Source organism: Sipha flava, unplaced genomic scaffold, assembly GCF_003268045.1.
Source record: "Sipha flava isolate LNK unplaced genomic scaffold, YSA_version1 32_pilon_pilon, whole genome shotgun sequence".
NCBI lineage: Eukaryota > Metazoa > Arthropoda > Insecta > Hemiptera > Aphididae > Sipha > Sipha flava.
The window spans coordinates 2,295,197-2,310,298 of record NW_020273018.1 but is presented as its reverse complement, the minus strand read 5'-3'; the positions used below and the strand labels follow the sequence as shown (position 1 = coordinate 2,310,298).

The 15,102-nt window shown below is 29.8% G+C and overlaps 1 protein-coding gene across 1 annotated transcript; it reads left to right on the top strand.

Annotated features, from left to right (window-relative positions):
- Positions 1–73: 73 nt before the first annotated feature.
- LOC112687010 lies at positions 74–2,435 on the top strand. Its single transcript, XM_025559515.1, has 4 exons — positions 74–341; positions 1,147–1,896; positions 1,966–2,138; positions 2,220–2,435. Exons 2-3 carry the CDS (start codon positions 1,544–1,546, stop codon positions 2,120–2,122), a joined length of 510 nt encoding a protein of 169 aa, XP_025415300.1. The 5' UTR covers positions 74–341; positions 1,147–1,543; the 3' UTR covers positions 2,123–2,138; positions 2,220–2,435.
- Positions 2,436–15,102: the final 12,667 nt, after the last annotated feature.

Genomic DNA, 15,102 nt, shown 5'->3' with positions numbered 1-15,102 from the left:
CCCCCCCCCCCTATACCCAGTCGTTGCCCCCCCTAAAAATATTAGAAAGATGTTTAGGTAGTTACGTATTTTATTGCTTATAACATTTTCATCGGTAATAGAATAGATCAAAAAAGTTTTTTTAGCCGTATAGTAGTATTTATTTCGGAAATTCCGGGCCATGACGACGATACTGACGTGTCACGACGACTGTTGGCAAATTGATTGCTAACGTTATCGTAATCGTAGCTCAATACTTTCCTATCAATTGACATTTTATTATAGAACACCTAAATATTCTTTCATTTTATCGCCGACTGCAGCAGTACACGTGTGCCAAGAAATTATATAACTGTTTTAAGGTAAGTTAATAAAATGTTATATTATGATTAAATTTGAGGCAAATTGAATGAGCAAAATTTTTTATTTATAAATATAATAAAATTAAAATATATATAATTAATATAATGTAATAGGTAATTAAACAAAACAAATATTATTTTTAGTCTTGGATTTTTTCAAAAATTAATACGTAATATGGATTCATGGGTAATCAAAACAACCAAAAACTCGTCTAAAAATACTACCGAAAATAATAAAACGTCCGAAAGCACTTCATATATTAATAAAACATCAGAGAACACTTCAATAATTAATAAAACAAATAATCAACCGATTTTTCAAACACATAAAAAAAATCAAATAATTCTTCCGTCGTATCCTAATGTAGGTGGTAGATCTTTTAGAAGTCAATGGTTCAAATTATTTGATTGGCTTGAATATTGTTCAGAAAAAAATGTTGCATTTAAAATATAAGTTTTATTTTTATTATTTAGTATTATTCGTTTTGTAACTTTAAAACAAAATATGTTTCATTGTTAATTTATTTTGTAATTCATTGTGTTATTTTAATTAGATGTCAATGTAAATAAATTAAAAATTGCATTAATATTTAATACATTTATATATAATGCCCCCCCAAAAATTTGCTTTGCCCCTCCTGAAAATTTGGTCTGGCTACGGGCCTGTATATAGGTCTCACCAAACTCTACGACGGCCCTGTACACTCGAATGACATTATTACCGTTGCATTTTAAGATATTGTTAAAATAAATCATCGGCGTTTGTTGTTGTCTCATGAATATTTTTTCTCCCGGTATTTTATAGTGTGTAAGGTGTCCATACACAAACGTTGTTGGGAATTCGGTCAGTGCTGCGCGATCAAGGCTGCAAACGAACGGTCGGCTACTATCGCCACTGAAGTTGAAGTCTCCGAGAACGCGGGACCATCTACACGGATGATGGTGGACTTACGCGAAGTCTCGACGGAGACAACCATAATGCATTTGGTAGATAATTCAATGCAGACGGACGTATTCGACCAATTACACGTCTCAACTGAAACCGATGTATTGGACCAGTGTCACACAACAACTCAGACCGAGATATTAGACAAGTCTCACGTGTCGACTGAGACCGTTGTGTTCGACCAGTGTCACGCATCGGTTCAGACCGAAATATTGGACTCGTGTGATGTGTCGACTGAGACCGATGTGTTTGACCAATGTCACGCATCGGCTCAGACCGAAAAATTGAACCCGTGTCATGTGTCAGCTCAGACCGATGTGCTGGATTTAGACCAGTGTCACGTGTCGAGCCAACTGAACTTGGATATGACCCTTTACTGATCGTCAACGAAAGTGCAGTTTCTCCCGGAGATGTTCCGATGTGCGAAAAAATCCACAGTGGACCGGCGATGGCATCAAACAGAAATGCTCATGAGTTATTGTCCTTTCCAAATGGTGGACCAGAGGCTGGTGACACGGACGACGGAACAACCGTATTGAACGTAGACCGTATGAGTTCGAGGACAGAACTCACAAAAGAAATTACAATGACGGCCAAACAACGGATGCGGTATTAATGTTTTTATGATAATACTAAACAAATAACCGATAATAATATCAACGTGTGCCCTCTCACCAGTAAAATCAAAGTAGAGAAGAACATCGCGTTGAAAGTGAACACGGATGCCGTATCTGCGCTACAAGAATTGTGTATGGCTCGATGGTGGAAAATACCGGAGTATCATTCATGCGTTAAAATAGCTGATAACCATTTTCAAATAGAATGCTCTTTATGAGGGTACACGGTCAAAGGTACGGTCAGCTTTCTATGTGTTTTCACTTTGGCGTTACGTGTAATCACAAATCGTTATGTAAAAATATATGCTTATACAGGCGAAGGATGGTCGAAAAAAGAGGCTAAACGTCAGGCAGCCTACAATGTGTATATGGTCGTTAAAAATCAAGATTAGCTTCGTTGTATTGAAATTGAACGGGAGATGAGCGAGGATGTGATTTTTCGGCTGCATCCGAATTGGGTCCCGAATTATTTTAGGTACACTCAGAAAAATATCTTTCAATGTTTTAATGAAATGTAATCATTATTTTGAAGTTCAACGATTTACCTAGAATTAATACTGAATTATATTAAATTAATAAAATTTTCTTTAAAATAAATACATATTCAATACATTAATATCCATAATTTAAAGATGACTAAATCAAATTAACGAAAAAAAAATGTTTGAAATAATGAAGTCTATAGATTCGTTTCAAGCATACATCCTACTTAAATGTAAAAAAAATATAATTAATTTAAAGAATAGTTTGATAGGTTTGAATACCTCTAAGGCCTTATGTTTTAATGATAATAAAACATTATTTCTAATAAATGTTTTATTCTTGATTAATACTAAATTTATGTAAAATAATGATTTTTTCTTTCAACCAATAACCAAATATATCTTTAGTTTAATTAAATGAGTATTTATTTGTGAGCACTAGATTTGTCTTAAAATCAATACAATTACGTCTAGTGATGGGAACAATCGAGAAAAAATAATCTCGATTTACTATTCGCTCGATTATTTTAATCGAGTGAATTACTCGATAACTATAATATCTCGATTACTAATCTCTCGATTATCGAAATCACTCGATTATTCCCATCACTAGTCTAAATGTTATTTTTTATATCCATAAATCTGTTGGGATCAAAAAATGTCACCAGAGTCGCTTGGTAAATGACGCACGTGACTCGAGTGTCGCAAACACATCGTTTCGATAAGCGACGATAACGATTAATAGTAATAAAAAGAAAAATAATTTTTTTAATATATAGGTATTGTACATTATATAGTATTATTTATATCAGAAATAAATCGTGTGACTGCGTGAGCCAAGAGTAATAACTAGTGTCTAATAATATAATATTATTGTGGTCGTGTGATCGTCTCAATCGATTTTACTGAGAAATACTATTTTTAATTTCAAATCAAGGAACTATGTTCACTGTCTGTACAAACTACAAATAGTACAATGTACATTAATATAAGTTCATTAATCAATTCAATATAATTTTAAGATAACAGAAAATAATAATTGACATGTTGTACATGGTACAGGTTATTATGTTATATAAAAATAGTTTTATTCTCTAAATTGGCCATTCCTCAAAAAAAATAACGGCTCTTTTCAAAGGGCCTTATTATAAGGGGGCCCAGTCGGCGATCGCCGTCTCACTGACCTGGCCAGGCCGCCACTGATTTAACATTTAAATGCTAGTGAATATATTTTATTTAAATTTAAAAAAATGTTTTCTTTGATCAGTTATAGATATATGTGTGAGGAATTTATATTCATGTATAATATATTTTATATTAAATTTTCAAGATTTTTTATCAAATCACAATTATTTTATAGATATTTTTGAAAAAGCTGGGAAAATGTGAACATTCAAATTTTCTAATAATAGCTCTAAAAAAAATCTATAGAAAAATTATTCACCATTAGCAGGAATAAACATTTAGAGAAAATTTCATATTATTATAATAATTATTTTTTGAATTACGAAAACAAACATTCGATTTTGTTGAAAAGTGTTAAGCCATACATTTTACCCTATTTTTATAACATTTATTCAGTTTTTCACAATTATTAAGAAAACTGTTGAAAAAATTGCTATATAATATATATATCACCAAAAGCTGTTATTTTTCATTGTTATATATTTATTCATATTGCTGTGAGTGATTTATATATTATTATTATTATTATTATTGAGCACTGCGGTGTGTCGTCGTAGACAACCCATTATTATTATCCATTATATTTATTTATTTATATTTGTTTAATTATTCTTGTGCCAATCGGGCAACATAATTCTTTTTTATACACATTTTGTTTTTTCATTTTACCATTACTGTAGTTATTATTAATAAACTAGAAACATTAAATTTATAATATTTAACCTTTCTTTTATATATTCTCATTGAAATTTTTTTATAATTATTCCTTTTATTTACACAACATAATATTTATTTTCTTAGCCGTTAAGGCACCCTTATTTTCATTATAAAAGCTGATAGCAGTGATATTTTGGTGACCTCGACGTGATCTAGTCAATTTGTTTGTGTGAATTTTTCTTATTTAATTTATTCAATTATACAGTCCACTACCAATTCATATTTATTTATTTTAATTATTTATCTATTTATTATTTCTTTTAATTTATTAAGGCAAACAAGCCAGCCCTATAATATTATTAGGCACTTACTGCGCCATCAATCTCTATTACTCCCTTTAAGATCATTACTATGCATTTATTTTATAATTCATATTATTTGGTTTCCACGTTTATAGATAACTCATTATTTGTAAATTTGTCTTTCTCTTTTTAGTTTTGACAATTTGAATTTTAATGATAGCTGATTCTCAATAATTAAAAGCAGTAGACAATTGTTTTTCTAACAGACTTACTTAAAATTCGCACATCAGAAAAACTTAAAGTAAACTACATATCAATATCTAGCATAATATTGTTTATACATTTTTTCTGTAGTCGAAAACAATGTGAACATTTCACACATTTCATTAAAAAAAAAAATGAAGCACTAACATATTTTCCATCCATTTCTATGTCCGTATTCATATATTTCTTTGATAAAGTTAGTATTATAAAATTAATTTATTCCTTTATGTTCTTTATTTGTTCTAAATCTACGAGGAAAATATATTAATTTTACATTCGAAATTTGCATTAGTTCCCGTCTATCAATTGTATTAATCTTTATGGCATGTATATTCTACATTTAGAATTTCTAATACGTTTGAACATAATATTATAATACATACGTCTTACGTGATGTACGTGTCTTTGAATATAAAAATAAATTACAAATAAACGTATATATACTGTAAAATGTTACTCGTCGTTTACAGTTTATTTATGATTCATTACTGATTCGAAAACCAACAATTTGACAACATGAAATACTTCTTAGCATTATTATTGGTCATCGCTATTACTATCCAAGTAAGTTGTATAGGTACTTAACAATTATATTAGGTTTGTAATTACTTATCATAACTTTTAAATAACTACTTACCTGTTATTGAGCAATATTAAATATCTACACTCACATGTAAGTAATACATCTGTCCCCTTATTCAACTGTCTCAACAAACCGATTTTTAAAAAAAAATTTAAAATAAACTATGAAAGTGTATTATAATTACTTTATTGTAAGAAATATACATACTTATTTTAAACTTTGTTTAAAATTATTATATGTCATACATATTATGATATCGTAAATTATATTATATGTACATACTTATTATAAATTAATTGATTAACCTAATATTTTTTGTAAAAAAAAATACATACGAATTCATTTTTTGTTGGGATGAAAAAAATCATCCATTCTTCTTAGTTGTAATTTATTATAACTTTACTTACTGACCAATTTTGTACGCGAACTAGTCAACTCATTTATCTTCATGGAATGTGTATTTTTAGGATATAAAGAAATTATTAGCAAAAGTAAAATACGCTGGTAATTGTTATTATTTAAAAATAAAATCTGATAGAGACAGATTTTAGACAATTACAGTTTCGATAAGAAAGTAGGTATGTATAGATTATATGTCCCTTATAAACGAAGTTTTCTTCCCAACTACGATGTTAAATTGCTTAAATCGAAAACATTTGTATGGGACTTAGCCTATTAGTCCCCATTAAGCGGATTCGACTGTGTTATTTGACAATTATAAACTAGATAAATATTTGATTTTATTTTTTCTAGGTTTCAACTCAATCGCAAATTGGAGATGCTATTAAATCGGGTGTTTCTAATATGGTTGATTATGTAGAAAATTTTCTTAGTAGTTTAAAAATTAAGCTGTCGGGTTAGTATTCATACAACAAATTTAACTAATACAATAAGTGGCCATTATGTTTCAAAAAATCTCATTGCAGTACTTCTTTTTAAAATTTAAAGTCAATGTATTTTATTTTTTAAATCACTATATACTTTTAAATTATTTACAGTGAGTAAATATTTTTTTTAATATAAATTTTTTTATTTTTATTTATAGATAAGCTCAATTTTGAACCTAATGTCATAAGTGATGCATTGAGGGATGCAGGATACAGTATCGGAAATGCATTAGAAAATGCTGCTATAACAATAAAGAGTGCTTTGTAAATTTAAATTATAATTAATGTTTTCACCTTTTACAATTTTTTTCACACTCTAAATAATTAAATTATAATTGTAATACAAATTGAATTCAGTTTTAAATTATGAATGCTAATAAATATATTATATAATTTAAACGTGATTTGTATTACTATCTTTAACACTTGTAAACAATAAGTATTAAACTAGCTCCTTCTTATGGTTAATAACGTATAGCATTTATACAAGGATATACGAGTATATTCATTTTGCCATTTCGGTATCTCTATTAAAGTAGTATTGTAGACAATATTAAGGAGCCTCACCACCACGTATATTTTTAACAAAAAGTACTGTTTTTAATTCCAACGCTACGTGTCGACAATTATATCACGATTTTCATTCTGAAAAAATATACGGATTCTCCGTAATATGTACAAGGGAACGATCGAGCCACATTTTTAATTTTTGTAATTTGAATTGCTTTAAATTTTGTTGAAAATATTCAAAAAAATACAGAATTTTAAACTTAAATATTTAATTAACTAAATATAATTTTTAAAATGTGCCTTGATTGATCCCTCGTACATGTTGTGGAAAAAAAGAATGTTTTTTCAAAATGCAAATAGTGATAATTATTGCGACGTATTGTTTGAATTAGAATCGTATGTTAGAGTGAAAAATAAACATTTTTTTGCCATCTCAATATTACGTTCTGACATGTGCGTGAGAGGGCCCTCCGTACTGCTACCGCGCCGCGTCAAGATAATGAACCTATACAGTGGAATATAATTAGTTACGTTATTTTTTGGTATTCTATAATAATGTTAGCAAATAGATATATTTCCGTGCCCTGATAATAATATTATATATCTGGGTGATTATAAAGTCCACCAGAATAAAAAGGTAATAAAAGGTCTAATGTAAACTCCACCGGTTTTATTTTTTTATTTTTTTTTGTGTTTTGTTTGTGAATCCTTTCATAAAATCTAAGAAATTAATCGTATAAAAGTCAATGCAGTTCGTGTTTGACCACCGACAGTGCATCACGTGTGTTATATCGCTAACGTTTTTATAGCTTCCGATACCACAGATACTAGACAGTACTCCTTTCACGTCTTTTGATATTAAAAATATAATAGACCAACTTCCAAAACCTTTTATATTAATGGGAGACTTCAACAGCCGAAGTACATCTTGGGGTTGTAACATTACGGACTCCCGTGGTAAAACAATCCAACAAATAATCGAAAACGAACAATCCATCGTTATTACTAAACAACGGAGACCCCACCAGATACAACAATTTTAACGGAACATTATCTGCCTTACACCTAACCATAACCTCTTCTAATCTAGTACCTTCAATGGAAGGCAGGTCCTAACTTCTTATAGCGGAAGTAATTATTGGCCTATAGAAATTCGTATCCAAAATAAAAATACTTCATATGACCCCCCTCTCAAATGGAATCTCTCAAAACCTAACTAGAAAATTTTTTCCGAACTCATTGAACATGACTTAATTTTAAATCCAATTGACCTAAGTGCGAAAATTACCCAGGAACATATTGATTCTATCGTTAACGATTTCACTAACATAAATTCTCAAAGCAGCAAACATAGCAATAGGTATTAAGTCAAGAAACAACAAATACAAAACTACACCCGGGTGGAATGCCGATTTAACAACGCTATTAAAAAAATACAAACATGCACTAAGCCGCTTCAAAAAAACTAAAGACCCGTTAGACGACCATATTCTTCTTGAAAAATCAAGAGCGGAAGCTATATATATCACTAAAACAAGCAAAGCAAACAATATCTTGGAAAAATTTTACCTCGACTATCAATCATAAAATAGACCCCTCAGCATTATAGAACAAAATTCAAACATTAAAAGGATATAAATCTCCCACTACTCCAGATCGACTGAGAGATAATCTTAACAAAATTTATACATCCTCGACCAGCATTTCGGAAGCGTTCGCCCAGTTTTTCCAAAACAACAACAGCAACCAAAACTACTCTGATGAATTTTTAGCCCATAAAAATACTTATTCATCATTACCACCAGTCACCCCATCTACCAACGAACATTGTTTTAACCTACCTTTAAACCTAAGTGAACTTCTATCAGTCCTTCAATACAGCAAAAGTAAAAGCCCAGGACCCGAAAATATCCCTAATTCATTTATTCAAAACCTTCCCGAAAATGGACTCTCAACTCTTCTCCAGATTTTCAATTCAATATGGACTCACGGTATCTTTCCAAATTAATGGCGGAACGCAACAGTAATCCCCATCCCAAAACCGGGAAAAAACAAATTTGAAATTCACAACTATAGACCCATATTCCTTATAAATACTATGAGTGAAATCCTGGAAAAAATCATTAACAAGAGACTCATTTGGTTCCTTGAATCGAAAAATTGAATCTCAAACCAACAATGCAGCTTCAGACGTAATTATTTTACCATAGACAGCCTATCTTCACTTCACACTGACATCTTTACAGCCTTCAAAAGAAACCAATAACTTATTCTAATTTCACTTGATATACAAAAGGCATACGATATGGTCTGGAGAGACAGAGTATTATCGACGCTCATCAAATGGGATATTAATGGCCACATGTTTAAGTTTCTAACAAATTTTTTAACCAATCGCTCGTTTAGAATGAAAATCCAAAACACTCTATCCAACTCTCATTATATCGAGAATGGTCTTCCACAAGGTTCAGCCCTCAGTGTCTCTCCCTTCTTGGTAGCTATAAATGATATCGGCAACAATATTCTTTCTCCCGTCAAGGATAAACTCTTTGCAACATATATTGCTGTGGGACAAACCTTGTTACCTCTTCACAACTCTTACAAGAGTCTCTAAGCACACTAGCCATATGATCCTTTAAGACTGGCTTTATTTTTTCCCCTACCAAATCACAAGGCATCATATTTAATAAAAAAAAAACTCACCTTCTCCTTCAATTACCTTGAACATGACACCATTACATTTTTCGGACAACTTACGTATTCTAGGATTCATTTTCGAACACAAATTGTTATGGAAAACACACATCAAAAAACAAAAAATTAGTTGCATGGGTAGAATGAACATTATCAAAACTTTATCAAACTTTTCATGGGGTTCTGACCAGAATAGAATTATATTAATATACAAATCATTAATTCTGTCACTCGTGAATTACGGTTCAGTCATTTATGGCACTGCCAAAGCTAAGACATTCTCCTCACTCGATTCGATTCACAATCAAGGAATTAGACTAGCTACTGGTTCTTTTAGAACAAGTCCAGTGGCCAGTAAATTATGTAACGCCAGAGAACCTCCTCTCCAAATTATTTGTAACATTAACACGATTAAGTATATGATCAAGATCTCAAATCAACCAAAACACATATCCACCTCTAACTTCCACCAACATTTTCTAAATACTAAAGCGGAAACTCCCACTACGATCTTTGAAAACTTCAATCGAATAAAGAAGAATATTAATCTTAATATAGATTTAATCAACAAGTCCGTCTTTCCTAAACAAGCGCCTTGGACTTGGTCCCCGGATATTAATACGGATCTTCTCAAATATAATAAAAACGTAAAAACAAGCTCGTTCATTGTTGCTCTATTCTACGAATCTGTTGACCTCCTATACCATGACATTACACTTATTTACACAGAGTGTAAACAGGACAGGTTTCGCAATAGTAGACGGCCTACAAGTTAGAACTTTTCGACTTCCGTCATTCTCCAGCATCTTCACAACAGAATCCTATGCGTTATATATGGCAGTCCAATTCGCCGTACAATCAAACTACAAGTATATTCTTATAATAAGCGACTCTCTCAGTGCCCTTGTCTCACTACAAGATCGTGACCCTCAAAATAAAGTAATCCAACTTACCAAAGAACTTATTTCCGCATCGAAAAGCATAATTAAGTTTATGTGGTTCCCATTCCACATAGGTATTCCCGGGAACGAAAAAGCTGATAAAATGGCGAATGAAGCGGTTACATCATCAACCTCTACTATCATAAATAAATTACCAATTAAAGATTTCGCGAATGAAGCCCATAAATGGATTATAAAAATATGGCAAAATCACTGAGATTCAATTCTTTCCAGCAACAAACTCAGAAACATAAAAAAAACTGTATCCAAATGGGCATATCCAGAGAACACATCAAGGAGAGAACAGATAATCATAAACAGATCCATTCCCATATTACTCACTCATATCTGATAACTAAGAAACCCCCCCTCGTGTGACACATGTAATACTTCCCTTACAATGGCCCACATTGTTATGGACTGCCCCAAATTCTCAACCTCACGTTTTCTTCTCAATAATCAAAAATCACTAAAAGAAGCCTTCAGTCAACATAATTCCGGCAACAATTTAAATTTTTCAAAAAAATAGATTTAGATAAAAAACTTTAAATATTATAATGTTTCACATTGTATTCCTGTAATAATAATAAAATAATGTCATCTTTTATATTGTAAAACTAACATTTCGTAATTATAGGCTAATAATCTTTGTAATTGAAGCCTTTTAATAAAAAAAAAAAAAGTCAATGGAATGTTGATATTTTTAGTAAAGTTCTTACCAAATTTCAAACCCATACTATGCAGTCTAGTAACAGAACATTTCGTTATTATTACCTTCACTGATTATGATTATCAGAGTTCGTATTTTGGAGGAATTTTCTTTTATTCCTATTTGGCTAAACGAAGCAATGTAAGATTTAAATAGAATTTGTTGTTTTTCCTTTTATACCTATTATTTTTTTTATATTACAGCTTTTATGTTAGGTTCCATATGTTTTTGTCGTAAAGGTGATCGAGATTCAACGATTTATATACTTAATTGAATACCTAAACAAAAATAGTACAAATTACTTTGCACTGTAAACTATTTGCAGCAATATTTTTTTATTAATTACTGTTGTACATCAAAAACATTGGTACCTAATTTTTGATAAACTATAATTCAACAAATATGGCATACTCCATATAATGATTACGATAAACGACTATCTGGATTATGGTGCGGAAAGAAGCGGTACCCGCATTGACGCCTCACACACTAATAATCATTTACAACTAAAGCCGGTCCCACAAGACTCGTGTACTTTTCGAGCGTATATTCGGCGAGTGTACTTGCCAAGTTTAAACGATGTACGATGTTTTTAATTATGTTGTTCCTACATGACTCGTGTGCTCGCCATAGGTGTGTCTACGGGGGAGGCAGGGTGGGTACCGGCCTCCCCAGCGACGTTCTTGGCCTCTTGGCTTATAATGGTGAAATCACGAATATATCGGGTAACAGTTAACAGTAACAGTAGGTTATTTTAGGTAGAAGATGAATTTAAAATTTAAATTTATTGAATTTTATTATTTGTAATATTTTAATAAATTAATTGTTTAACCAAACTGATAAATAACTGTTATGTATAAAATTCACGTTATTGACTGATACCATAGGTTATGATTGCAATGACCGAACAAATACGAATAAACTATGAAAGGACACGACAAATAAAGCTGTGTATGTACATCACGGACTAAATATCTTAGCAACCCTAGTCCGTGGTTTATATAGTACCTTGATAGCGCATTCTATTTTTAGAAATAGATTTTTGTTTACTATTGTATTTACATTGTTGTAAAATGTTATCAATTTACCATGGGTTGCTAGGAATTATTTCGTCGATTGTCGATATTCGATTGCCTTAGGCCAATTCCACACCAAAAGAGCAAAACTGCATTAGACAGTGTTAGTCAACTAAAAAAAATTATTTTTATAAAGTGTAAACTACCTAGAAAAAATAAAAATCAGTTGTCATCATGTCATCTGATGAACTTTTGCGAAAAAATTATGGGTTCATCCGTTAAATAAAAACTTGGTTCTTGTCTGCAAAATCATAAATGGATGGTCTTATTTCCACTAAACTTACTAGTATTTCCTCATTACAAGCCATATAAGTGTATAAAAAATATTATTAAAAACCCACCGTGCAATATTTTGATGTATTTACTTGTATGGGATGTTTCAATTGAAAATATATACATATTATATTATAATATATATATATATATATATTAAATATTAATATATACGAAATAAAAAATACGCACGAATAATAAAATAATTCTTTCTTGTCTAGTTGTGACAAATGAAATATGTGGACACTCAAACAGTATCAGTCATGACTAATTGTGTTTTAAAGCAAAAACATTTACTACTTACTGTAGAAAAATGCTTAATTTATTATGAATCTTATTTAATAATAAATATATATTAATACATTTAAATTCCTATATTTGTATCATTTATGTCATAATTAAAACCACCTGTTCCTTAATAAATTTCTAATTTTAGATATTGTAGGGGCAAATTGGTTCATAGTGAAAATAATTCCTTTCTACGTCACTGTGTCCGATATTGTATTTCGCTGTTAAACCTTAATTTCTCCCAAAAATTCTGATATATTTGTGATGTCTTTTTAAATAAAATTAATTTAATTTATAGCAAATTTAAATTCTGCGTTCTTTTTGAAACACCCCATAGTTAAAATTGATAAACATTTTAATATGTATACTTAAGACTTGAAAATGAAATTTAATGTACTAGAGATGTGGCTCTTTCCAGTGAACCAAAAAATGTTATAAGCCTAAGAAAATTATATTTTGATGAAATTGAGCGTTTACGCAATTATTAGGAAAACTGTTGAGAAATTGAAAAAATGACCTATCTAGTTTCTAATGAACAGACAACATATGCTGTCGAAAACCACCCTAAAGTTATTGATAGGATAATTTTTACTAGGACATTTGATATCAGGGACGGCTCCAGAGGGGGCCCTAGAGGCTGCCCCCCCAAGCCCGTACCGTATTTATAAAAAAATTTATATTGTTAACAAAAAATGCATGTTATAATATGGACTATTATTCGACACGCACAAGTAAATAGATAGAGCCATAGATATTCTAGATCAAATAGATAATATTATTGATATTTTTGCCAATTTCAAAAATAGACGAGTTGAATTTATGTTGTAAACATTTTTTTTTTTTTTTTTGTTTTAAGATTTTGTAAAATTATAACTTGGCCCCCTAACCAAGGCTTTGGAGCCGCCCCTGTTTGACATACCTACACAAAAATTAAAATAACACTTTATCTACGGTAAGACTAATGCATTCTTCACAGTTGCGCCCACCTTCACTAATCCTAAAAAAATATATGTGATAATATAGTATTATTAATAATCATAGTACTAAACAGCCTGATGGAACTGGTCGTAGGTTACGATGCATAGAAATATTTCGTGACCCAATTTTGGGTCGCAACCCATAGGATAGGAAACACTGGTTTTGGATATAATATATTTAAAAAAAAATAAATAGTTAACCAAAGTGTGGTTAATGATCGATCGATGGTCTTATATCTTTTCACTTATCTGTTAATACCGTTTATTTAATTTATTAAATATATATTAAATACTTTCTGTTATAGGTATTTAGTTATGAATAAGTTAATGTACACGTTCTACTAAAATCAATGAATATGTGTTGATCATAAAATGTTAGAAATAAGAAATTAAAAAATTAAAACTCGACTATGTTCATCATTTATTTATATTTTTAAAACTTAAAAAATAACCTTAAAGCTATTATTCAAATATGTGATATGAATGTATAAGTTAATGTCGTTCGATAGCTACTTATAAATATATATTTGTTTATAACTTAATTGTGTAGTTTTTAGCTTAACAAACAATAAAACTAATTACAATAACAAAATACTGAATGGAAAGTTTTAGTTTCTTTATTTAAATAATGATAGGCAGATGATTATATTTGGACAGTGATTTCAGATTAACTAAATACGAGTATAAAATAAATATTCTTTGTTCATTTTTTTTTGAAACTCATAATATATAATATAATATATACATATACTCGTATGTGTATGTGTTTGGTAATAATTATTACCCATTAATGAATTTTAAAGAGTTAAGCAAAGAAACAATACAGGTGCCAGTTAAAATTGCAAAAAAATAAATTATTAATAAATAAATAAATACTTAGCCTGAAGTATTATTACATTTGTAATGTACGACCGGTTTGAAATTACAAATTCATCATTAAGTATATACAAAGTTAATAAAATTGCAAAATGTACAAACATATAAAATATTAACTTTGTAAATACGTGATGATGAATTATTTGAAACCGGTTGTACATTACAAATACCTGTATAATGATGCACCAGACTAAGTATTTATTTATTTATTTATAATTATAAACTATTTATTTATATATTACGAGTAATTTACGAGTATTAACCATTTAATAGTTTTTATTTTATTTACATTTTTTTATTATTCAAAAATAAAAATTGAGAATTTTATACAATTTAAATAAATTTTTTATTAACCAAGATAATTCGGTAAATATTTTCAAGATGAAACATATCGATCTAAATTAATTATTAAATATTTTGGTAATAATCAACAATTTTTATTTCAAATATAAAAAAATCGGTATTAATTTAATAATTTAGAAATTTAGTATTAT

Bases quoted from the DNA above. Each gene is read 5' to 3' on its own strand.
- LOC112687010 (XM_025559515.1), top strand. From the start codon at position 1,544: ATGTCACGCATCGGCTCAGACCGAAAAATTGAACCCGTGTCATGTGTC. The intron at 1,897-1,965 runs GTATTAATGTTT...CCCTCTCACCAG, and splicing joins ACGGCCAAACAACGGATGCG to TAAAATCAAAGTAGAGAAGA.